This window comes from Aedes aegypti, chromosome 3, assembly GCF_002204515.2.
Source record: "Aedes aegypti strain LVP_AGWG chromosome 3, AaegL5.0 Primary Assembly, whole genome shotgun sequence".
Lineage (NCBI taxonomy): Eukaryota > Metazoa > Arthropoda > Insecta > Diptera > Culicidae > Aedes > Aedes aegypti.
The window spans coordinates 334830774-334858270 of NC_035109.1; the positions used below are offsets into that span (position 1 = coordinate 334830774).

Sequence of the window (27497 nt, forward strand, 5' to 3'; positions counted from 1 at the left end):
CACATACCGTTAGTAGTTGGAATAACAAATTTAACGCCAAATAAATATAGAATATAACAAATCCTATTAAAATTTTACCAATATGATTACAAAACGTGTTACCGACCTGTAATAATAAAACAACATTATAGCAAATTTTGTTATTGTCCATAACTTTAGATGTTATTTACAACCAACTTACACATGCAATGTAAGAAATATAACAAATGTCATGTAATTAATCTGATACAAAAAAAATGTGACAAGTTAAAAACAAAGCCATCTTGACAAAGTTATATGAACTTCTGTTAATTTAACAGCTTTTGTTACAATATGTCATAATCTTGTTTTGTGATTCTAGACGGGTGTTTGAGAAGCCTGAGTGGCCCAGAACTTACTTTACTTTTGCTGGCTCTACGTCCTTTAAGACATGACCTGCGTCACAATGTTACGCCAACTAACTCGGTCCATGGCTGCTAACCTCCAATTCCTCGATCGCCCCACACTTCCAAGATCCTGTTCCACTTGGTCGAACCACCTAGCTCGTTGCGCTCCCCTTCGTCTTGTACCGGCCGGATTTGAGGTGAACACCATTTTTGCGGGATTGTTGTCCGGCATTCTCACAACGTGTCCCGCCCATCGTACCCTTCCAGCTTTGGCGACTTTCGTGATACTGGGTTCACCGTAGAGTTGCGCAAGCTCGTGGTTCATTCTTCTCCTCCATACGCCATTCTCACATACTCCGCCGAAGATCGTCCGAAGCACACGTCGTTCAAAAACTCCTAGCGCTTGCAGGTCCTCTTCGAGCATTGTCCACGTCTCATGCCCGTAGAGAACTACCGGTCTTATTAGCGTCTTGTACATGGTACACTTAGTACGGAAGTGAAGTTTACCAGACCGCAAGGTCTTGTGGAGTCCATAGTAAGCACGACTTCCGGCGATGATACGTCTTCGAATTTCTCTGCTGCAGTTGTTATCCGACGTTATCAATGATCCGAGGTAGACGAATTCGTCCACCACCTCGAACTCATCCCCGTCGATCGTCACGCGTCTGCCTATGCGAGCTTTATCGCGCTCGGTTCCTCCAGCCAGCAGATATTTCGTCTTCGACGTATTTACCTTCAATCCAACCCGATCTGCTTCACGTTTCAGCCTGGTATACTGTTCAGCAACCACCTGGAACGTTCTTCCGACAATGTCCACGTCGTCAGCGAAACAAATGAACTGGCTGGATTTATTGAAGATCGTGCCCCGCATGTTGAAGCCCGCCCGTTTCATAACACCTTCTAGCGCAATATTGAACAGGAGGCAGGAAAGACCATCGCCTTGTCGAAGTCCTTTGCGTGTTTCAAATGGGTCCGATAATGCACCCGATATCTTCACACAGCACTGTACACTATCCATCGTTGCTTTGATCAGTCTAGTCAGTTTCCCGGGAAAACCGTTCTCGTCCATAATCTTCCATAGCTCTTCGCGGTCGATGGTATCATAGGCCGCTTTGAAATCGATGAATAGGTGGTGCGTAGGGACTTGATATTCGCGACACTTTTGGAGGATCTGCCGCAACATAAAGATTTGGTCTGTCGTCGATCGCCCGTCCACAAATCCGGCTTGATAACTTCCAACAAATCTGCTTGCCAGTGGCGATAGACGGCGGAAGATGATCTGGGAAAGCACTTTATAGGCTGCATTAAGAATGGTGATCGCTCGATAGTTCTCACATTCTAACTTGTCACCCTTTTTGTATATTGGGTATATTATTCCCTCCTTCCACTCCTCCGGTAGCTGTTCTGTATCCCAGATCCTGGCTATCAATCGGTGCAGACAAGTGGCCAACCTGTCCGGGCCCATTTTAATAAGTTCCGCTCCAATACCATCCTTTCCAGCTGCTTTGTTGTTCTTGAGCTGTTTGATAGCATCCTTAACTTCACCTATTGTGGGAGTTGGCACGTCTCCCTCATCCGCCGTACTGATGAAGCCATTCCTCCTGCTGTCTTGATCTTCCTCCTCTGCGCCGTTTAGGTGTTCATCGTAGTGCTGCTTCCACCTTTCAATCACCTCACGTTCGTCCGTCAAGATACCTCCAACCTTATCCCGGCACATTTCGGCTCGCGGCACAAAGCCTTTGCGGGATGCATTTAGTTTCTTGTAGAACTTACGTGTTTCTTGAGAACGATACAACTGCTCCATCTCTTCGCACTCCAATTCTTCCAGGCGGCGCTTTTTATCCCGGAATAGATGGGTTTGCTGTCTTCGCTTCTGTTTGTATCGTTCCACGTTTTGACGGGTGCCTTGCTGCAGCATCATCGCCCGCGCTGCATTCTTCTCGTCCAAAACCGTCTGACACTCCTCGTCGAACCAACCGTTCCGTCGATTTGCTTCCACGAACCCAATGGCACCTTCCGCTGCGTTGTTTATGGCTGCTTTGAGACTACTCCAGCAGTCCTCAAGAGGGGCTTCGGTGAGCTCTCCCTCTTCCGGCAACGCTGCCTCAAGGCTTTGCGCGTATTCAGTTGCGACTTCGGGTTGCTTGAGTCGCTCCAGATTGTACCGGGGCGGGCGTCGGTACCGAATGTTGTTCACAACGGAGAGTCGTTGGCGCACTTTAACCGTCACAAGGTAGTGGTCCGAATCGATGTTTGCGCCGCGATAGGTTCTGACGTCGATAATGTCCGAGAAGTGCCTTCCATCAATCAAAACGTGGTCGATTTGTGATTCAGTCTGTTGGGGTGATCTCCAGGTGTACCGATACGGGAGGCTGTGCTGGAAGTAGGTACTACGTATGGCCATGTTTTTGGAGGCGGCGAAATCAATCAGTCTAAGGCCGTTTTCGTTCGTAAGCTGGTGAGCGCTGAACTTCCCTATAATCGGTCTAAATTCCTCCTCCCGGCCAACCTGAGCGTTGAGATCTCCGATAACGATTTTGACATCATGGCTTGGGCAGCCGTCGTATTCACGTTCCAGCTGCGCGTAGAAAGCGTCCTTATCGTCATCGTCACTTGCTAGGTGAGGGCTGTGCACGTTGATTATGCTGATATTGAAGAAACGGCCTTTGATCCTCAATTTGCACATTCTGTTGTCGATTGGCCACCACCCAATCACGCGCCTCTGCATTTCATCCATCACGATAAAAGCTGTGCCCAGCTCATGTCTATTGCCGCAGCTCTGGTAGATGGTATAACCATCCCTATACGTATGTACCGTCGACCCTTTCCAGCAAACCTCCTGCAGCGCTACGATGTCGAACTTGCGGACCCTCAATAATTCGGAAAGAATGCGGGTACTTCCCAAGAAATTGAGAGACTTACAGTTCCATGATCCGAGTTTCCAATCGTTAGTCCGTTTTCGATGCCTGGGTCTATGCCGATTGTTCCGGTCCGAATTTACATTGTATGCTTCCTGTACTGATGGTTTTTACGGCTGGCTTGTAAGGCCTGCACCAACCCCCTGTCTCGCCGGAGGATCATCGTGCACAGCACTGTTTAGAGTCCCACGCTGGCACTAGGACGATGATCAGCCGCTCCTAACATGGAGAACAGACGCTGTTTTGAGCCGCTCCTAACATGGAGAACAGACGCTCTGATAAACTACACCCTCAGAAGAGAGGAGCCCCCCTTCCCTGTCAGCATACGACCAAGGTTCCACCAGGGTTGGTTACCCGATCTTCCCTACGGTTACTCGTATCCCAGGCGGCACCACGGGGAGGTAGGGATAGGAGTTACTGGACAAGAGGCTAAGGACCACAAATGGGGTCTATTTTATACCTGCAGGTACGCGAAGTACCAATGGTACGCATTGTCCAGTCATTTACCACCCGAGAGTGGCCCAGAAGTAATATTTGAAAAAGTTCCCTGAGGAATCGTTCGAGAAATTCCTGGAGAAATTCTAGTTAAAATTTTACTGGAGGAATCTATGGAGGTATCACTGGAGGCATTCCCGCAGTAAGTCTTAGCGAAATCCCTGTACAAATATCCCTGCAGAAATTCCTGGAATAATCCTTGGAAAAATCCCTGGAGGAACTTCTGGCAATATTCCTGATGGAATTGCTGGTGTTTCTGGAGTTCTATCGGAAACGGTCTGGTAGCAAACAAAATTTGTTTCTTGGAGAAATCTCAAGGTAACCGCTTGTGGAACCCATGGAAAAATCGCTGTAAGGATTACAGTAGAGATTATCTTGGATCTTATGGCTCCTGCACATAAGGCTGCAGCACGTACACAGAATGCAATCAGGTGATTACAACAAAATTGTATCAAAATTATATCAAGATTTGTTACAAATATAAAATTTTATTTGATTTTTGTTCATGCACGTTGAGTTGTAACAATGTCCTTACATAATTAAAACAAAATCAGTTAAAATAACAAAGGCTATTTCAAATTTGTTTAAATTTATAACATAATTATGAAACAAATCGTGATAAAAAATCTGAGGGAAGTTATTTATACATATGCGCTTTTATTCATGTAAAAACATATCGAATTTTATTATAATAAAGTTATGAATAATGAAAAACTGAGTTATATTTTTGTTTGATTTGAAACATAATAAGTTACATTTTTGTTTAAATTATATTGTATTTTGTTTCAATTTTGTTTAGTATAGAGGAAATTTATTGTTATTTTATCTACTACCAACCAATGGATTACTACATTATTGTAGCACGATTATATCAAGATTTATTACAAATATCAAATTTTGTTTCATTTTTGCTAGAAGTACTTTGAATATATATTAACAAAAGCTGCTTCAAATTTGTTACTAGTTAGAACATAATTATAACACATTTTTCATAAAATTTGTGAGAGCAATTGCTTATAACAAATTTTGCTATAATTCAGTAATGGAATATAACAAAATATATTTGGGTTTGATTCAAAACATAATGAGTTACACTTTTGTTTGAATTATAACATATTTTGTTTCAGTTTAGTTTATTTAGAGTAAATTGTGTTATAATTTTTATTATTTTAACTACTAATCATTAAAAATTATAACATACTTTTTTAGACAAAAACGCGCTAATGGAATAGCAAAATCTGCTTCGACTCTGTTGTAATTCACTGGTTAGGTTACTCTTGCTTTTACTGCATACCTCCCTTGTTCTCTGCACACTTAAATTATTTTACGGATTCTTGTAAAATCTCAACAGCTGAACAGTTCGGTGAAACAAATTAACGGAGTACGGTAAATTTTTACAGTATTCGGTGGAAAATCACCGTATTCCATAAAATTTCGACGGAATTACGGTGTTTTATTTCACCGAACTGTTCAGCTGTTGAGATTACGGTGAAATTCATTGTAAGAGCTTAGTGTGTGGTCCGTTCAAAATCCAGTTATGCTGAGTTGACTGTATAATCATTTTTTTTTCTAATTTGGCCGTAACGGAAATGATAGTCTAATATATTTTTATGTTTCGGAAGCCCAGCGGTAAACACGCAGCTTCTCAGCTAGACCAAACTAAGGGGCATGGGTTCGAATCCCACCGGACGAGGATCTTTCCGGGTTAGAAATTTTTTCGACTTCCCAGCAGTGATGGAAAGTGGCGAATTGTTCTGCTGAACTGGAACAAAAACAATACCAAACGCTCCCGAGCGTCAGAGCGCTGGTTTACTCGCATCCGTCGTGATCTCGAGTAACCGAAGCTAAAAGTGATTCGCGAACGTGTTCGGAGCTGTTCAGAGTCATATTAGTTTTTGGGAAAAAAGCTGCTTCCCTTCCAAGATTTATGATTTCCAAGGGTTTTTGACTGCAAACTAGCAGTTTACTGTCGATTTGATGGTTATATAATTAATTTGTCTGTCAAAACTATAATAAATCACATCTTGCTCGGTTACTCACGAGTAAACGTTCCCGAGCTTGTTGCTACTTCTTTTGACACGTTCTCCCGAACTGGCGGGTGCGGACTTACTCACACCTAGCCAGTTCGCGAGTCTGTGATGTTTGTTAAGCATTGGTATACACTCGTGAGCTACTTCGTGATGAGAACTTTTCCACCACTGCTTCCCAGGCATACAATATCATCGTGCTGCCAAGCGATATACATAGGCAAAAATAGTAGGATGGGAAACCTCTCCGTTAATAAATACTGAGAAGCAGGCTCTGTTCCACTAGGTGCGTAACGCCAGGTATATGGCATGGTGTCCATTTACATCTGGATGAAAAATCATGTATTTTGAGCCGTCGCATGATGGTACTATATGATGGTCTGAAAATGTCCACATCACACCCTAGCGGAACCGGTTCCGGAAAACTCCGAAATACCGGCCATATCTAAATGTTGGTCCTCTTGGTGCTCTTGTAAATCGGAATGAAAAACCATGAAATTTGAACCGTCGTTATATACATGTGTATGAACTGCTGAATATGATATACGCCAGTTCCTTCTGAAACAGGTTCCAGGATCCCTTGTGCCCTTGTGCCCAGAATGGCCATACTGATAAACAATTTCCAGGGTTCCATTCTTGAGTTCCATATCTTTCATATAAAGCTAAAAGAACGAAAATCGGTTCAAAAATGGATTTTTGAGAGCGTTTCAAAGTCATGGGTCATTTTTGACCCTTAATGCATAATGTGTCACTTTTTTTGTAGCGCCGCTCCTAGAGGTCGCTGAAAGCTTCTTTTAGCACGAAAATGTTCGTTTTCAAAAGTTAGGAAAAGTCAGAAAATTTCAGATTTATATCTCTTTTCTCTACAAAGTTACAGCTTATTTACCGTGCCGATTGGCCAAAAATGACCCCAATGCACAAGGAAGGTTAAAATCACCAGTGAATAGTTTGGGTGGAGTTCTCTGCTGGTCTACCAGCTGACGAGAGATTCACTCCGACAACGGGACCGCCTTCAGGGGAGCACCAAATGCTCTCTATAGAATTTACGAAATGCGCTGAAAAGCAGATGCAGTGGAAGTTCATCCCTCCCCGCTCATCACACTTCGGTAGATTGTGGGAAGCCGCGTAGAAGTCAACAAAGCACATCTCCTGCGTGAAATCGGTAGCATTAGTCTGCCGTATGAAGATATGATTATCGTCCGATCCCGCTGATTTACAAGTGCTGACATTCGGTCACTTCCTGGTGGGATCAAGCTTCCAAGCCGTTCCGGAACCGAGCTGCGTCGATACTCCAGACAAAAGCTTGAATCACTGGCAGTTCACCCAGAAGCTATTCTAGCGTATTTAGGCTCGTTGGTATCCCAAATACCTCGCATAACTCTAAACGCGTGTGCGGATAAGTGAGGTCGATGTTAGCGAAAACTTCAACAATATATGGGTGGTGGTGAGTGAAACAGCGCGAGAAGTGCTAGTTACTGCTCAAATACGCCTCAGAAGCGGATGGTTTGACGAGGAGTGCCAGAGGGTGACGGATGAGAAGAACGTGGCCAGACGTCGGATGTTAGTGTCTGGTACCAGGCTGAACAGAGAGCGGTTCAGGGAAGCAAGATCAGCCGAAAAGCGATTCTATTGCAGGAGAAAAACAGAGTATAATGAAAATGTGATAGCAGAGGTGCAAAACTGTATGGAACAGAACGATATGCGACGATTCTATGAAACTGTCAATGGCGTGCGGAGAAAGTCAGCGCCGTCTCCCGTCATGTGCAACGACCGTGAAGGTCAGCAAATTGACAGATAAAACGATGGTGGCGGCCAGGTGGAAAGAGCACTTCAAAGCGTTACTGAATCGAGGAAACAAAAGAACATCGGAGAACAGAATAAACATTGACAACGATGGTCTAGCTGTGGAGCCTCTATCACTAGATGAGATTAAGAAGGCGATTAAGGAGCTAAAGAACAACAAGGCTACTGGGAAGGACGAGCTCCCGGCCGAACTTCTCAAGCACAGTAGTGAGTAGCTGCATAGAACAATACTAAGGATATGGGATAAAGAAGAACTTCCTACTAGCTGGATGAATGGCCTCATTTGCCCTCTCTTCAAAAAAGGGTATAGATTGGAGTGCACCAATTACCGAGGAATAACGCTCCTCAATTCAGCGTACAAAAGAAAGATCCTCGATAAATTCCGGGAGTACATTTTGCAAACTCATCATCTGTTCATTAAGCTCAAGGCGGAGTACGATTCAGTGAAAAGAAACGAGTTGTGGGAAATAATGATGGGACATGGTTTTCTGGCGAATCTGGTTAGACTGATTCGTGCAACGTTGGAAGGATCTAAATCAAGTATACGGGTTGCGGATCCTTCGTAACCTTAGACGGATTGAAGCAGGGCGATGCATTTTCATTTTTTGCTTTTTACGGAGTCTCGCAGCTTACAGGCGAAGACCAAACTCGCGTTGTACAAGACTTTAATTCTTCCGGTAGCTCTGTACGGCCACGAATATTGGACGTTGAAAGCGGTCGACCGGAGAGCTTTTTGGATCTTTGAACGTAAAGTGCTGCGAACAATACTCGGCGGTAAATTGAACAATGGCATCTGGCGGCGTCGCATGAATCATGAGTTATACCAAGTCTACGAAGAAATGGATATTGTTAAGCGTATAAAACACGGCAGGCTGCGATGGGCTGGGCATGTAGTTCGCATGTCGGAGGAACTTCAAGCTAAACTAATATTCAGCAGAGAACCAGAACCTTGAACTTTGTAAATATTCTACATAAAACTAACCCTAGTCAATTGATCAAGTGTTGACAGGCGTCTGATAGAAGACCTGACAGTACAATCAGTGTGAGTGTGTGTGTGTGAAAGTGAAATTATTGTATGATCTTACGACGTACAGTAGAACTCTTAACGATTAACACCAGCAGTCAAACAATTCCCAGCTCCAATTTATCATATGCACATTCCTAATAAATTTACAATCCTCACCTGGTGGGTGGTAGAAGGCGGACTGCTGGCAGGACTGCGACGGCCTCGATCTCGCGTGCCGTTACTATGATAACTAGTAGGAACTGAAGAAGACGAACTTTGTGTGTTAAACAATCTTATGACCTGCTCTGGCGAGATAGGCCGCTTCTTACCATTATGTCTGGTAGAATTTGGAACTGTACCTGAATTTCGAAGGGGGTCGAAAAAGATTTCCGTGGTTGTTTTTTTTAGTGGGGTTGATTGGGGAGATTGGAAAAGGATTCAAGGTCAGGATTTACAGGGGGAAGAGAGAAAATCAGAAGAAGAAGAGCGGAAAGTGGAAGTTCGCGTTAGGATCATTTCGAAGATTGTATCATATAACATTGTTACGTTAGAGTTTGCTACAAACGGGGTCACAAAGGACGGTTAGTAGAGAAAGAGAGAAAGTTTGTCTGAATGCGGGATAAAGGGGGATCTTTTTTCGAGAACACATTCGGGGTTCTACCTATCGAAGAACATGGGGAGGATTTGGAAGAGAAAGAGAGAGATTGGCTAACAACAACACGCTCCTAGTGATAATTCTTGTACGGAGGGCTGGAAAGGGGAGTCGCTCACGAAAAAGAAGTTCACAATCTAAAGGCATTCCTCGTATAACCTACGATCCTGCATGGTTAGAACGCACAGTTCGGGCAATACAATACACATCGATTTCAACAATTGGGGTTTCTTCAAGGAATGTGGAATTCGACGGAGTCTGTTTGTATTTGTGTGTGACGTGTTGTATTCTGGGATCAGTGTTGGAGATGTTAGGATTTGGGATACAGATGGGATCTTACAATACTTGCTCAAAATATCTAATTGAAATCAGTTTCCTTCGCTCCTTTCGATCTCCCGGAAATCGTTGGTCAAGACATAATGGCAAGCAGAAGAGTTTGACCAGATATTTTTTTTATTATATCTAAAAGAATACGGCAATAAGGGTAAGAAAAGAAGTTGTTACAACTGTAGGAGCTAAACATCTACAGGGTTGCTTCAAGTTGCAGTGAGTTCTAGAGGAACGGTGAGGGAAGCTAGTTAATAGACTATCATTGAACTATCGTAGATTTGAGTTGAGGAGAACGAACAGGAGATCTAGCGAGAGTTGCTTTTGGATTCAGATGTCAGATTGAATGGCTGCGCTTGGTGAATCCTTGTTAAAACGCTATATGGGCTGTAAACAGATATAAGATGGAAGGATAGGGCATGTGTGTTTTTGGAGTGGAAAGGTGTATAGTAGGTGTAAGTGTGAAAGGAGGCCGACAGCAGTTCTATGCGAAGCGGCTTACTATCTAGGGGACACACTTCATTCACTACGAGGAGCTGACAGAGCTATAAGGAGCATGCTACTGATGTTGGTTCAAACGGTAATTGCTGTCAACGACTTGAAGTTGCTCAAATTTGCCTTTACAAAAATGTGAAAGGAAATTTTTTTTTTTTTCTTTTTATCTTCATTAACGAGATTTTTAGCCCTGGGCTAGTTCATCTCGGGACCAACGGCTTTACTTCCCTTCCGAAGGAAGTCGTCACTGAAATGTTTGGTGACTATCTCGGGGATGGGATTCGATCCCAGGTCCTCAGCGTGAGAGACGTGTGTTCTAACCACTACACCAGGTCCGTCCCCAGTGTGAAAGGAAATGTTGTAAACTGCATCGAAAATAGCTCCACAGATCTAGTAGCGTAGTCAGAGATTGCTCAACTATTAGGTATTGCTGTTTGCGTTTGATGAGCAAATCCAGTCTAACCGAGCTTCAAATGCGGTAACACAAAGTAACAAAGGATACTTAGCAACCATGATCCTTATCACCGCCAACCTAGAAGAGAAAATCAAACTTTGACATCGCCTTCCTTGTTAAAAATCTTACCGCGTTTGGTGTTCCCGCATATGATATTTGCATTTCAAACGCACACAGCAATATTATCCATTTCATAGAACCGTTCTGATTTAAATTCCGGACACTCAACTTTGCACGGGAAAGGTTTCATTTGAAATGTTTCAAAATTTGCCGTTCGAAAGTTCCCAATTTAAGGACTCGTTTTAATATGATTTTTTAATAGCAATTCATGAAAATTCACTATGCTCAACTAGTTTTGACGTTTATCTGATGGTTGGTAGTGTTTATTTTACGATTAAACTTTTCCAGCTTTGTTTTTCACGAGCTGTCCGGAATTTGAATCAAAGCGTCCGGGATAAGAATCAAAAGTGAGGTGGTGTCCGGAATTCAAATCTTCACCTACCATTCGAAAGGTAAGTGTCCTGATAGCATGATAACGCTGAGGAATCGTAAACATTGATTAAATAATATGCTTTCAGGTGGCTCACACTTCAAAGAAGCCTTAAGTGTCCGTAATATGAATCAAAACGGTAATCAAATTCAAATTTGTGCAACTTCTTGCAGCCCAGATTCCGAATATGCTTCACAAACTCTACAATCACAGAAAGGAGGAAAACGTGAGCGATCAACAGCTGATTTCATGCTGAAAATGTTCTCTCATGCTGGATAAGTTTCTAGACGAACGAGGGCGATAGAGACAGAGTAGTTGAGTTGATAGATGTACAACAACAGTGGATGGATAGACGACAAGATACTATCGAGCTAGAACACTATTCTATCAGGATTCAAATGAAACTTTGGAGAAAGGAGGACAGTCTATTTCGATGGAGGAGAAATATTTCTATCTATCCTACAGCTTTTCTGGGGAAACATACAAAACGTGAAAATATATAGAGAGAGGGGGACAGGGGAGCATTCCGGAGTTTATCAACGTTTATAATTATCAGTTTATAACAACGATCAGAAACGAAATAGTTAGAATAGTGAAAAGGTGACTCTAGAAATATCGAAAACTATCAGTGAGCTAATTGGGAGAATAATAGGAAGGAAGAAGAACAAGAAGGGCTTAGCCTAAGGAGATAAACTTTTAAAAAATTGTTGTCTGAAGTAGACTAAGTTTTACCTGCACCAGTTGAAACACCTAAACTAGCTGAGTCTAAATAACTACTTCTACTTGGCAATGAACCTCCTTTGGAAGGGACACCGGCTGTGTTATAATAATAATGAGGAGAGTGTGGTCTTTCTCTTTCTACTATTGTATATGAAGTACCGGGTGGTGAATAATATAAACCTGAACGTCCTCGCAGGGAGCTTGTGCTGTTGCCGATCCGGGACGACGAGGTGCCGTAAGGACCGATGACGTCCTCGGCTTCGAAGCTGTTGGACCGGATGGTGGCCCCACCGGACGAGGACAGTGTGGTCCCCCCGGTGCTGCCAACGACGCCGCCGGCACTGGGGCCACCTCCAACAACGCCAACGCCGCCGACGCCTACACCAGCGATACTGCCGCCAGTGTGGTGGTAGATCGAGTTGACCGGCGGCGAGACCTGCTGGTAGCCGCTCCTGGAGCTCCAACGGGACGGGCCCAGGTCGCATAGCTCGGCGTAGTCGTTCCCGGCACCCATCGCTAGGGGGTCTCCGCCACCGGGGGCGCCCCCTAAGCGCATTTCCGCACACCTGTGAAACGAGAAGAAGAGAAAGGAACGCGTTAGAAATAATCTAATTGTTATGTAGGTAGGGTAAATGTACCATTTATAGCTATTACACCTATTATAACTATTATGCCAATAGTGAGAAACTTACTGTCATAAGGGCAACATATGAGTGATGCAATATTTCAAAATGTTTGTTTTTCGAATTGCATTGCACGGATAGTCTTATCAAGACCTAGTTATCGTCAGAAACAAATAGCTTTATCATTCTTGTGAATGGGCCATTATATTTTAGTGGAACCATAAAATACAACTCGTTTGCGGAATGGTTCGGCTTTGCTGACTTATGTTGGAGGAACTGGCCGGAATTGAACTCTCGACTCTGCTTCTGACGATCACTAGGTTTTGATAAGAACATTCGTGCAATGCAATGCGGAAAACGAACATTTTGGAATATTGCATCACTCATATGTTGTCCCTATAAAAGTTAGCTTCTCAATATTGGCAAATAGCTAACATTTTTTTATAATGCATCTGCCTTATAAAAGTTTGCTTGAGGATATCCGTACAAAATCTATGTTTTCGTCTGATAAAACTACTTCAACCAATGAAAACTACTTCAATTCTCGGTCAAAACATTTTCGAGTTTTACAGATTGTTCGGTGATTTTTCACTGTAATTCGTATTTTTTTAAATGTACAATGCATGGCTGGTAGCAAATCACTTTTTCGTGAGTTGGTCACTTGTTTCGACCAAGTCACTAAAAAGTCACAATTTTCACTTTTCTAGAAAAATGTTCACAAAAGTAACTGTTTTCGTGATCTGATGATCATGAAATCACAGGCTCTACAATTACAAGACAACTATAGTGTGATTTCGAAATAGGGAATCCCGGATAACTTTCTGGAAGAATCTAGATGAACATCAATGTGAATATGAATGTCTACACATTTCCAACGGAAAATGTACAAATTTTCTAGAAAAAGTTTCGGAGAAAATTCTGGTAAAACTAGGAATGTTAAGGCTGATACAAATATTATATTTCTTTAATGTCCGAGACTATTTGGAAGGTACGAAGGGGGGGGGGGATATGTCATTGAAGGCGCAAAATGCGGGAAATAGAACATTTTTCTACAGTAATTTTGGGTTGCCCTTAGCAACGCGTGTTTTGCAATTTTCAAGGCTCTTTGCCTACAGCAGTGTGTGTGCGATGTAACGGTAGCGGATGAGTTTAGAATAGACAATAGGGTTCTAAAGCCCTATCTCAATTTTAGTACCAAACGCTTAAGTCCAACGACACATGTTTACTAGGGTGTCTAAAATTTGTTGGAAAACTGGGGGGTTTAACCTCCAAATAGCAGGTAAAGAAATTACAAACGAACTTTCGTATGGAGGGAACTCTGAGTAATAATGGTTAGAGGTTGCGCCTTTGATATTTTTGAAAAAAAAAATCCGATTATCGTGAGTAATGTCAGAGAAATATTTCTAATTGAGCTAAATTTTGTACTATAGGTTTTTTCATATTTTATTTTTGCAGATTAATTAAAGTCAGTATATCTTGAAACAAACTTTTCACTGCATGTTTCGCAAAAAAAATGCACATGCATTTTTTTAATGATCGAAAACCATTATCTTTCCATCAAACATTTATTTTATATGGTCCAAAGTGGGTATCAAACTTTCTTACCGACGACATCATACCCCTAATTTTACGCTTTTAAGAGTTGTTCAAGATTTATCGAGGGCAGAAATGCGACTTTCTAGATGTTTTTTATTTCGGAATATCATACCATTTCCAACATATGGCCTAGGCCCCATAAAGCTGAGAAAATTCAATGGCGCACCTTTTTTCAGATAAAATTATTGTTGAGCAAGGCTGGGTTTATGATTTGGTGGACTTTGTTTAGCTTTTTTTTTTTAATTTAAGCTTGAATTTGACAAATTAAATATAATAAGGCCCATTCTTCCACGGATTAAAGGACTACCGAAGATTCACAAGCCGGGAAAGGAAATGCGAGAAATCATCTCGGCCGACGGATCCCCCACTCATAAACTGGCGAAATGGTTTGTCAAGGAATTCCAGAGTATGCCAAATCCATTCCCCACTAGGTCAGTTAAAAACACCCAGGAGTTCTCCAAGAAACTATTAGAGTCAGGACACATCCAGCATGACGAGATGATGGTTTCTTTCGACGTAGCGGCTCTTTTTCCCAGCGTTCCAGTAAAGCAGTGGTCCTCAGCCTAACTGGTTGTGCGGGCCACCCTTTTGCTCTTAAAACACGTCGAGGGCCACTAGATGTAAACATATAAGTTTGACCAAAACGACTCGAATAGAATTACTTTCGACCAAAAAAAAAACGATTGGCACGACTCATTCAAACAAGTTTTTCGACATTTGTTACTTAACTTGAACGATTGGGGTCGATATGAAACGAGACTCGACAACACTTACTTAAATTTCGTGCCAAAATGAACCAGCCTCTGATCGGTCCGCCAGACAGCGTTACCATCAATGATTATTGTACGATAGTTTCAGCACCTTCTGTGTTCAGCTTTTTTTCTCTCCTTTTCAATTTTCAATGATGCATACCAGTTTTCTAGCAACACAAGGATCATACAAGAGAAGAAGAGAACTAATAAGAAGCCAGGTGTCACATCTTGTTTTAGGGGTCAGCAGGTGATTTATGAAATTTGCGTGCTTATTATGTCTGGCAGTTACTAGCGATTTCAATCATCTTTCCAAATAACACTGATGTCCCTGGATTCTCAAGAGTTCATCCTTCGTGCAAGGATAAATGTCAAAAATTATAGGATTTCCGAAAATGAAAGATAAGGCGAGTGTATTATTTCTTTAAAGATGAGGATGGATTTAATAAATCTTCAATATTATAAACATTTTTAATACATTAATTGTAACATTAGAATAATGACAACAATTAACCTCCATAGAAGAAAAAAAAAACCTTAGCCGAATAAAAACTATGACTTCAGCGTTATTTTAGAATTAAAATAGAAATACTTGGAAAATTCGCTTTCTTACTTAAACTTTGAAAACTGCGCTAGTACGTTGAAAACTTTGGTGTTTTAAAGAAACGATGATATCAGACTTGAAGAAACTTTGGGTTATCAAACAAACAAAGGAATAAGAAATTGAAATTGTTTTCCTTCGTTTCTTGATAACCATTCCATAAGGAAGAGAAAATCTGGAAAATAATGGCTTACTTTGCCAGATATTGCGGATGATGTCTAGTTATCTAAGATAACATCTGAAATCGATGCGGGCCGCACAACTCCAATATTCAAAATCACTCCGCGGGCCGCACAAAACCTTCCTGAGGGCCGCAGTTTGGTGACCACTGCAGTAAAGGATTCCCTACAGGGTGTCCGCAAATTAACCGAACAGCAAAAAATGAGAGAGATGATCTCGCATTGAAAACAATGAAAAATCTATGTCCATGTACCTTTTATAATACATCTATATGTTAACTCAAAATACAACTTGAAATAATTTCGAATTGATTGCTTGTTAATAAGAAAGGTAAATTTAAATTTTTCGGGGACGATTTTCCTGAAGGCCGCTAGTCATACTGGAGATGTGTTATCCCTAAAATCTAAAAGAGATGAATTCATATGTCCTATTATTATTTGAAGTAACCTACAGTTTAGTGGCTTCAAGTTAGACTGGAAATAGACAATTATTCGGTTCAAATACAATGAGTTCTATGGATATTTCTCTTCCGCCATAAAGCTTGAAATTCAGCATTTTTTAAGAAACCTCAACACATTTGGCTTGGTTTTACAAATATTTGAATTCGGAAATGTGTCAAACTTACTTCTTAAGAATATAATAAGGTAATGTATAAAACCATGCAAGGATATTGAATTTATTATGCTTGATTGTATAGAGACATGTCTTCAAAGTTTGTACGGATAATTTGCGGACACCCTGTAAATCTTCTCGAGGACTGGTTATTACTCCAAAGGACGGATGCAGCATAGAAAGGAAAGGTCAGGACATACATGAGGTTGGCAAGATTGTGCATGGACGAAAACTACTTTCGATTTCGAGGAAATTTCTACAAACAGACGAAAGGAGCCCTCATGGAAAATCCTCTCTCTTTGTGCGAACTATTCATTGCGAATTTTGAGGAAAATTTAAAGAAACTAGGAGTATTACCGGATAAATGGTGGTGATATGTCGACGAAATTTTCAGCGTTATCAAGCGGAACGATCTGGCTAAAATTTTGGATGCAATCAACAGCGTACACAAGGATATCAAGTTCACCCACGAAGAGGAGAAGGATGGAAACTACCATTTTTGGATCTACTTGTCACCAGGGAAGAAAGTTCATCTTACAACTTCGAAATCTACAGGAAGCCTACAAACACCCAGCGAGTTATCCCTTACACATCGAATCATTCGTTTCAGCATAAGATGGCAGCGTTTTACCACATGATCCACAGGATGCAGACTTTACCCCTCAGCGAAGACGGGATGACCAAGGAATTGGAATATATCTACGAGACGGCAAGGATCAACGGATACAAGGAAAGGACAATAAAAGCCATCATCGACAAAAAGGAAAGACAGCAAATTCGGAGTGCTTTGACGACACTAACCCCTATCACCGAACCCATGAAAAGAGTCGCCATCCCATACGACGTACATATCAGTAAACAGCTTCGCCCAAAGCTAAGGAATTTCGGAATCAATTTGGTATTTTCCAGCAGAGACAACCAGACAAACAGAGACAAGCACTTCGTTAGGCTCTACCAAGGATCCGGTAAACACACTAAACACGATTTCAAATCTAAGGTGGCAGAACATATATTTTCAGAAGGACATACAATTACGACGGCCGATATCAAAATTTTGAGAAATCCTCCTTGGAAACTGGATGTGGCGGAGAGTCTGGAAATTTGCAAACAGACAGGTACCTACGACGCTACTCAACAGAGACAACGGCAACGGCAACGGCAATACATGGTTATTCAACTTGGTACCTACTAATCATTCCCGTGATGTACCGTAAAATGGGGTGAAGTTGATCACTTTCGAGCGATTCTGTTCTATAACTCCTAGTACAATACATGTATTCTCTTCCAAATATTTTTAAAACATGTACTGCCTGGATATCTATCGAATCATATAAACGAAATTTCGACGAAATGTTTACTTCATAACAACAACATTTTTTTTAAATAAAAAAGTGGAGTTTTTGAATCCGGGGTGAAGTTGATCAATTATTGCGATATGTTTCCTAAGATAAAGAGATTCACTATTTACTAAACTTGGGGTCGCTGAATCTGAATCAAGTCTCAAAAATCTTAAAACTAAATGATATATAGGTCAATTTTAAATTTGAATGTTGTAAATTACAGAATACACCACATTAAACGCCTAAAAGTATGCAATTTTCTTTGAAATTAGCAACTCACGCACATTTACATTTTTTACTCATATAATGATTGTTTATCCACAATGCAAATTCAAAACTGGATTCACACAACGTATCTGGAATATATGAAACAGTTTATTTAAATTGTGTCTTTATATAGCCTTGTCAATAGTCGATTGTTTGGAGGAGTACCCTTCAACAGTTCATCAAACATTTCCTAAAAAATCTGTTTTTCCATGGTCTAATTATCTTGAATGTCAAACAGAATTAAGGATCATCAAGAGCAGCGATCAGGTAATACGACGCCACATAAATTGTGCTAATTGAAATCGAATCATAGCTCTCTTGACACTTTATACATGTGGGTACATGAATGATCAACTTCTCCCCACTGATCAACTACACCCCGAATTACGGTACCTTTCAGCATTTAAGGTTTCCACAAAAGAGGGATGGACTGGTACAAACACAATCCTATATATACCCTATACACTCCCGTGCAAAAGTTTGGGTTCACCCCCTAAAAAACATACAAAAGTGTTCTGTCCATATATCTGTATTATCCAATTAACACTTTAGTCGTCGCGCTGTTGTATTTTGTACAACACTGTTGAAAAAGCCTCGCTTTTCGTTCACAATAGTAGCGTGGTAGTTCAGACGGTGTCAAACCGCGCGACGACTGGAAGGTTAAAACTCTTTAAGCCGCATTCGAAAGGCAAAGAGTTATTTTTACTTCGTATGTATTTTTCCAAAAACATTTTTTGAGTTTTTTATACTAAATTTTTACTTAAAGTTGTTAAATTTTTCAAAAAACACACTGATAAATTATATCTAATTTCCTCAGCGTTGGGTCGAAAAAAAAATTGGACATCAAAGTGTCATTAGAAACGTAATCTTATATTCTTTGAAGAAACCCCACGAAATTTTGGCGGAAAAATCTAGAAAGTATTCAAAATCAATAAAACAGTCAGTCAAGTCATCGTGCAAAAGTTTGGGTTCACCTGAGCCGCACGAACATCATTTTTGTCAATATCTCTAACATTTTTCAACCGATTTTAATAGTTAAAAGCTTTTTTGAGCGCAAATAATGGCGCGTACATGATTGGTTTGAGAATTCACAGATTTAGGTAAGTTCATGTGTACCCAAACTATTGCACGATACACCATACTGAGCGGTGAACCTAAACTTTTGCACGATGACTTGACTGACTGTTTCATTGATTTTGAATACTTTCTAGATTTTTCCGCCAAATTTTCGTGGGATCTCTTCAAAGAATATAAGATTACGATTAAAATAACACTTTGATTTAAAATTTTGGTCAATCCAATGCTGAGGAAATTAGATATGATTTTTCGATGTGTTTTTTGAAAAATGTCACAACTTTAAGTAAAAATTTAGTATACAAAGTTCAAAGAATGTTTTTTGAAAAATACATACGAAGTAAGAATAAATCTTTGCCTTTCGAATGCGGCTTAGAGAGTTTCAATTGGACGTGTAATCACAGAGATATGGATTTAACACTTTTGCATGTTTTTAAGGGGGTGAACCCAAACTTATGCACGGGAGTGTAGCGGACTTTGGGGCAAGTGTGCCATAGGGGCAAGTGTGCCACCCCTGCTTTTTATAAAAACTACAATATATATTTTCTATTTGAGCTTAGCAATATGTTCCCTTATAGTTCACAATACGATTATCAAAATATGATGAAAGTTGCTTTATTTTTCACGTATTTACATCGACTTTTGCAAAGACAACCAAATTTGAGTGGATTATTATAAGATTTCGTTGTTTCTAAATAGCATGCTAAAAGGTAAATTATTAACAGATTTTTTTATGTACTGTAGATCGTGAAACTATTCAAATGTGTAAGTTATTGTGGCATTTGAACGAAAAAAGTTTTTAGTTCTACATACGAAATCCAGTTTGGTTGAAATCAATACTTATTGGGGCAAGTGTGCCACCTGAGTGAAATTTATAAAAATGTAATCATCATCATTTAAATCATAATAATAAACCAAAATGAGGCACCAGTAGTAGTTTCTGAAGTATAGTAGGGGAATAACTGTCATTTTTGCCCCTAAAGTGATTTTTTCTCTAAATATTCAAAAATAACTTGTTTTTCGGCTTATTAAGTACCGTTTTACATATCTACATCAATATTTTACCATTATATAGTGCTGATCTAGTGTAGTTTTAAACATATTCGCCGTAATATAATGGTAATGCATATATTCTTTTGAATGGAGACAAAAACAACCATTTAAGTTATTCGAATTGAGTAATAGAGAGCTAGGCATGTTTTGAACCTTGTTATAAATCATCCCCTTGTTACGGTAAACTTAAATTATTTTTTTTAAATTATCGATTAGCGTATGCTTTGTAAGTAAAATTATTAGGAAATAAAGAAAAATTTATTACAAGTAGAATTACATGCGATGTTTATTCGGTGGCCGTCTTGCCCCATATGGGTGGCACACTTGCCCCATAGTGTCGAAAAATAGGTTATTTTGGATGGTATTTGAGATGCTCCAAAACTAATACTTTTTGAAGTTATTTTCTTTTTGAATGATACAGTGGTTATGAAAAGATGTGAAACTAACATCATGAGGCTAAATAAGTGGATTTTATAAGCTTTAGACAAAGTTAGAGATCAATTTGCTTAAGGTGGCACACTTGCCCCAAATTCCGCTATGTCGACCGTGACGAAAGCAAGAGGCTCCAACAGGAAACCAATTTTGTTAAATTGATGCATGGTTCGCATAATGCAACACTTATGTCGAGTCGTTATGGTTACGTAACCGTGTGCAGAATTATATAATTTCCATGATGAGACATTTATATTTTGCGATCCCCCAACCCCCCTTGTGCTTACAACTTAAACGCGGCGTAAAGGGAGTTTGGGAGGAAATTATTACGCGACCGACAAACAAAGTTGTCCCGTTGCTGCCCCTTGTTGGTTCAGATTTTCCGAGCACAGGAAAGTCTCTCTCGTTCGATAATGAAATGACACAATCAAATTAGGGAGGTGAGTTTTAATGCATCGAAAAAATCATAGTTGGTTTACAAAAGGTCAAATGTCAAAACGTCGAATCCCAAAACGTCGTATGAACAAAGCGTCGAAAGGACAAAACGTAGAGAGGAGAGAATTGGAAATGAACTAAAATTTCTTGGAAGAATGATTCGACGTTTTGTCTTTCGACGTTTTATCTTTCGACATTCTGTTCCTAAACTAGGAAAGTATAGATTGATTATTTCGTCCCTGCCAAAAGGCTGCAATGCATACAAAAAAATAACACATTTTCTCAGTGAGATTCCAACTTAAGACTTCTTATTCACAAGACAGGTGCGTTATCAACTACGCTACCAGAGATGCAGGTGATGTTATTCATAAGAGTAAATGATTTCTCACATTAATTCTGAGAATGATCAATAACTTTTTTTTTTATTTGAATAACAGAGGAAACTTCGATATAAAATACCTCCGATTTTTTTTTTAGAGTTACTAGATAGAAAGTTGGCGTTTTAGATAATGCTTTCAAGCTTTCAAGATCAACAACGTTGCCGGAACACCACATTGAAGTAAAAGGTTAAAGTCAAGTTGAAATTTACAACGCCATCTCAGGAGAAATTGAAAGAAACAGGTTCTCATTTTGTTGGGCGTATTTGATTAGAAGAATTTATCCAAAGACACCATAGAATGAAGTGAACCAAAGTTTGAGTGGGGAAAAAGTTTTTATTTATTATATCTAGTTCAATACAACACTTGTTTGATAAATGTAATGATGACTTGAATGCTATTCCGGTAAGTGAGTTTCATTCCAAATATCAAAGAAATCGATTGAGATTTGGGAAAACAATAGCGATCGTATTTTCTCAGGCGAGAAATTTCGGTCAAACAGGGCTACTTTTGATTCCAAAGGCTACTTTGGACACTCACGTTTTTGGTATATTTGCAGCATAAATATTAATCTGAGCCATTTTGTGTCTTCAGCACTTTTGTTAAACAATATATACTCAAAAAGCAGGTATGATTTTTTTTTGGAACAACATCAATAATAACAGGATGAACAAGGAAATATGTCAAAAAAGTCCGAACACATATTCAAAAGGCACAAACATTTGCTATGTTTGCATTGTTCGAATTTTTCACATATCGTGAAAAGTTGTTGGGAGCGTCTCAAAACTATCGAATCATCATGCTTTATAAAAATTTGTGATAATTTTATGTTAAAACTTATTGTTTCACAAAAAAGGTCTTAATTTTACGACTTTTATTTTAAACTAGTGGACCCAGCAAACTTCGTCTTGCCATCAAGTAGGCTGTTGAAAAACGCCATGAAACGTCCAGTACAAAATGACAGTTCCGTTTCCTCCCGTTTTTCTGATTATCGCGTTCAATATCATGGGCTTGTTATATACACAAACACGTCGGAACACTTCAGGAACATAACAATGGACGAATTTTCAAAATCCGATAGCCCGTTCTCAAGTCATTTCGTGACATACAAACACCACTCCATTTTTATTTATATAGAAGATAGATACGTATAAATAGTAAACTCACAACATATTCCTTGAAAAATGATACTTGGTCATATTTTACATGGATCCGCAGTAGAAAGCAATTCCATCCTTCATCTGCTAAAAATAAACTACCCTTACGCCATCTCAAAACTATTGAGACCCAAAATACTTTTAACAAAAGTAAAATTTAAATTGTTTACGATCTTGCGAAAGATCATTCTTGTACTTCATGCATTTTACTTTACTTTATGCGAGTATGGGCAGAATAATCTCTCAAAAAAAAAAAACTTGGAAATAGCCTATAACTGCATATCTGTAACATTCGACAAAAATAGGCATTGAGTTAATGGAGTACCAAGTGTGCATTTTTTGTCAGTATGGTAAGAAACTAAAATTAAAAAAAAAACGCTGAGGACTCAATAATACTTATATGAATCTGAAATTTTGTACAGCTCATCTCGTATATTGGGTGAAAAGACAGAAAATAACTCTGAAAGATATTTCATTACTACCAAATTATGAGGACCATGTATCATTTCAATGTGACTGTTATGCAATTATAATTTGCAATGAGACAAAACAACTGTGTATTTTTTTCGGATTTTCTAGAACAATCTCACATATTTAATTCAGTTGGTCGAAAATATTGATGATTTAATGACATTCACCGATATCAACTCAAAACCGTCAAGAATTGCGAATGTGACTAATATGCAGGTATGGGCAGTATTATACTATTATTCTATAATAGTACCTTTAAATTTTGCTAAACATTTCTGATTGAAGGGACCATCGAGTTAGGAAGGTATCGAGTTATAGAACACAAAACCAGTGACCGTCGAGGTAGCCATGAAATTGAGCTTTTACTATGATATCGAGAATATCGAATATGGAGTAAGGGAGAGTTGATCATTCCTTGCTGTGCGCTTGAACAAGACAGTTCAGTCTTTGGCAGTCGGTAGTTTTTTTTTTTTTTGGTTTTTTCTCCCACCGCCCGAGTGGGTTTTTACCAGTGCAGTTTACTTCTGTAGTGCTATAGACCGCGCACCGTGAAGGAAGCGAACCAGATTGGCAAAGGTCAACTGGTATCGTGCCACCATTTGATTGATATTATCACCATCATCCCCCGGTGATTGGTTCCCCGCATACATCAGTGTAGAAGACCAGCAGCGGTCATCGAACGGGAACGGATAAGTATCAATTTGTATACCTACTCCACATCTATTGAATTGCTTTCGCATCTCCGAACAAACAGTGTTGAGTTCAAGGTTGTTTGTTGTTTCTCCTCTGTCTCTCTCCCGGTGCAATTTCGGCCGTATAGGGGAGTTGGGTACAAAATAGCCCACTGATTAGTTAAGTTTTTTTTCTAGATTTTTTTTTTCTTTGTAATTTTGCTTTGCCCATTTAGGGGAAGTGTGAACAAAATAGTCCACTGATAAGATATTTTTTTTTTGTTTTTTATTATTATTTTTTTTTTTTTGGTTGCGGTTGATTTTTAACCCGCATGGACGAATCGGATGGAGGCGATACGCCTCCTAAAGATCTCGTTGCTCGAACGCGGTTTTATCAACCGTCTTCGGCTGGGCCTTGGGTTGTCTATTTCCGGCGCAAAAATAAGATTTTGAATGTGCTCTCGATCTCTAGAGAGCTGACGCGTAAATATCCAAGTGAAGCAATCCAAGCTGCGTGTAACTGCACCTAGTTACAAAGCAGCGAATGAGATTGCTCAGCATGAGGCTTTTACTGTGGAGTATTTTATCTACATACCCGCCAGAGAGGTTGAGGTGGAAGGGAAAATTATCGACGCGAGTCTGACATGTGAAGACATTAAGACTGGCAAAGGCATTTTTGAGAACCGGTCCATTCCTGATGTGGCTATACTGGATTGTAAACAATTGCAATCAGTTTCCATGGAAGGAAATAAGAAAGTGTTTTCGCCGTCAGCCTCGTTTCGTGTAACTTTTCCTGGTTCCGTTCTCCCGAAATTTGTTTGCATCGATAGTGTTTTTTACCCAGTGCGCCTATACGTGCCGAAGGTATTTAATTGTACCAACTGCAAACAGCTTGGTCATAGTGCTAGCTTTTGCGACAACAAGCCCCGTTGTGGCAAATGCAACCAAGCTCACTTGGAAGATGCTTGCACACAGGAAGCTGTAAAATGCAGCTACTGTCGTGAGGATCTTCATGACTTGCAGAAGTGCCCGGCATACAAAAGGCGCATTCGAAATGAGAGTCGCTCCATTGTGAAGCGCTCCAAGAAGACATATGCGGAAATGGTAAAATCTTTAAAAAAGTCCGCAGAAGAGTCTTCATCAGCCATCCCAGTTGGTAACTCTTTTCAAGAGTTGTCTTCCGATGAAGCGAACGACGACGAAACCGATGGGGGAGATTCTTCGGAGGTACACGCACCCGGTAAAAGAAAGTCTCCATCTTCTCCGGGACTGCGCCGTAAGGTATTGAAATCTTCCCTCAGAAGTTTGCCTAATCCCAAAGGAGGTGGGGCAAATTTAAAAATCCCGAAGAAACAGGTCTTTGATGCTTCCGTTCCGTGTTGCAGCAAAGATCTGCCGCCCCCGCCTCCACCGACTAAATACACTTCGAAAAGAAGCTCTAGACAAGATAGCAAGCTACTGAAGTCCCTCGCTCTTCCTCGAAAACCCCCCGGGCTAAGCGAGGACTGTTAACTTTTACGGCCCTTGTGGATCGCATATGTAATGCTCTCGGAGTTTCAGACTCATTCAGAGGCATACTCGACCTTTTTCTCCCCGCAATAGAAGAGTATCTCAGGGAGTTAACTATTTCGTGGCCCCTCCTTGCTTCGATCATATCTTTCGATGGCTAATTCATCAAGTGAGGTACAAGATATGATAACTGTGCTACAGTGGAACTGTCATAGTCTAAAACCTAAATTAGACACATTTAAGTTTTTGCTTCACAATTCCGATTGTGATATATTTGCACTCTGTGAAACATGGCTTTCTTCTGAAGATGATCTTAACTTCTACGACTTTAACATTATACGCCAGGATCGAGATGATAATTACGGGGGTGTGCTTTTAGGCATCAAAAAGTGCCATTCATTCTACAGAATCCCCATCCCGACTCATCCAGGCATAGAAATCGTTGCTTGCCAAATAAACGTAAAGGGTAGAGATCTTTGCCTAGCTTCTGTTTATATTCCTCCAAGAGTTTCAATTAACCGCCGTCATCTTTGGAATGCAGTCTCCATGCTCTCATTCCCGATTTTAATACTGGGTGATATGAACTCCCATGGTACTGGATGGGGCGAATCTTATGACGATTATAGAGCGGCTATTTTCTATGACTTATGCGACGATTTCAACTTGAACATTTTGAACACAGGTGAAGCGACACGTATTTCATCCGACGGCAAAGAAAGCCGCATTGACCTATCTTTGGGTTCAAGTTCACTATCATTCGATTGCATGTGGAAGGTGATTGATGACCCCCATGGTAGTGATCACTTGCCCATAATAACCTCTATCAGATATAATCTTGAAAGGTCAGAACAGTCAATTCAGGTTCCTTTTGACCTCACTAGGAATATCGATTGGCAAAAATTTGCATCAGCGGTAACTTTCGGTATCGAATCATTCAACACTCTCCCACCGTTGGATGAGTATCGATTCCTAACAGAATTGATTTATAAAAGTGCATTAGAATCCCAAAAACAACGAGTTCCAAGTGCATCCTTCAAAAGACGACCAGCCACACCTGGTTGGGATGATGAATGCACTCAGTTGTATCGAGAAAAATCTAATGCCTTCAAAGCTTTTCGTAGATATGGTACCTCAGAACTTTATTTAGAGTACTCGAAGCTCGAAAAAAAACTGAAGAATCTTATTAAAGCGAAGAAGCGTAGCTATTGGCGACGTTTTATCGATGGCCTCTCACGAGAAACTTCAATGACGACGCTTTGGAGAGTGGCTCGCAACATGCGAAACCGCTCATCCTCAAATGAGAGTGACGAATACTCCAACCGATGGATATTCAACTTCGCAAAAAAGGTCTGTCCTGACTCAGTTCCAGCTCATCCGCCTTTTTGGGAAACTCCAAGAGACGATTCTTTGGACAGACCATTCACTATGCTGGAATTTTCTATGGCTCTTCTTTCATCAAACAACTCCTCTCCGGGACGCGATATGATTAAGTTCAATCTTCTTAAAAATCTCCCCGATATCGCTAAAAGACGGTTACTTGACCTGTTCAACTCATTCATGGAGCACAACATTGTTCCACCTGAATGGAGACAGGTCAAAGTAATAGCTATTCAAAAGCCTGGGAAACCAGCGTCTGATCATAATTCATACCGCCCGATCGCTATGTTATCATGTTTAAGGAAATTGTTAGAAAAAATGATCCTATCGCGACTCGACCACTGGGTCGAATCAAACAACATGCTTTCCAGTACACAATTTGGCTTTCGCAAGGGCAAAGGAACAAACGACTGTCTAGCGTTGCTTTCATCAGATATTCAACTAGCCTTTGCGGACAAGGAGCAATTGGCTTCGGTTTTCTTGGATATTAAGGGCGCTTTTGATTCAGTTTCCATAGAAATATTGTCAGAAAATTTGCACAATAGTGGACTACCTGGAATATTGAATAATTTCTTGTACAATCTGTTGTCAGAAAAACACATGAGCTTCACTCTCGGTCAACTGACAACTTCCAGAATTAGCTATATGGGCCTTCCCCAAGGCTCATGTCTGAGTCCCTTGCTTTATAATTTTTATGTTAAAGATATTGACAACTGTTTGGAAGAACCATGCACGCTAAGACAACTTGCAGATGATGCTGTGGTTTCTATGAAGGGCCCACGAGCGGAAATCTTGCAAAGACCATTGCAAAATTCCCTTGATAATCTATCCACTTGGGCTAGAAATTTAGGGATCGAGTTTGCTCCGCAAAAAACTCAACTGGTCGTATTTTCAAGGAAGCGGAACCCTGCCCAACTAAAGCTTAAGCTTTTGGGAACAGACATCGACCAGTCTTTGACTTCAAAATACCTTGGGGTCTGGTTTGATTCAAAAGGCAATTGGCGAACTCATATTGGGTATTTAACGGAAAAATGTCAACAAAGGATCAATTTTCTACGAACAATTACCGGAACATGGTGGGGTGCTCACCCGGAAGACCTCATAAAACTCTATAAAACAACTATTCTCTCTGTTCTAGAGTATGGCTCTTTCTGTTTCCTCTCAGCAGCAAACTGCCACTTGATTAAATTGGAACGAATTCAATATCGTTGTTTGCGTATC

General features: G+C 40.3%; 1 protein-coding gene across 6 annotated transcripts in view; it reads right to left on the reverse strand.

The window, feature by feature from the left end:
• Positions 1 to 27497, reverse strand: part of LOC5567198 (whirlin) — a 506699-nt gene that overhangs the window by 272715 nt on the left and 206487 nt on the right. For 4 of the 6 annotated variants that reach the window (XM_021854221.1, XM_021854217.1, XM_021854218.1 and 1 more), the window contains exons 3-4: positions 11765 to 12318; positions 8792 to 8973 (exon numbers count right to left, since the gene is read on the reverse strand). In XM_021854221.1, the coding sequence (XP_021709913.1) occupies positions 8792 to 8973; positions 11765 to 12308 (726 nt within the window). In that variant the 5' untranslated portion in view covers positions 12309 to 12318. The remainder of the gene's footprint in view (positions 1 to 8791; positions 8974 to 11764; positions 12319 to 27497) is intronic. The other 2 variants (XM_021854220.1, XM_021854219.1) reach the window with 2 other exon arrangements.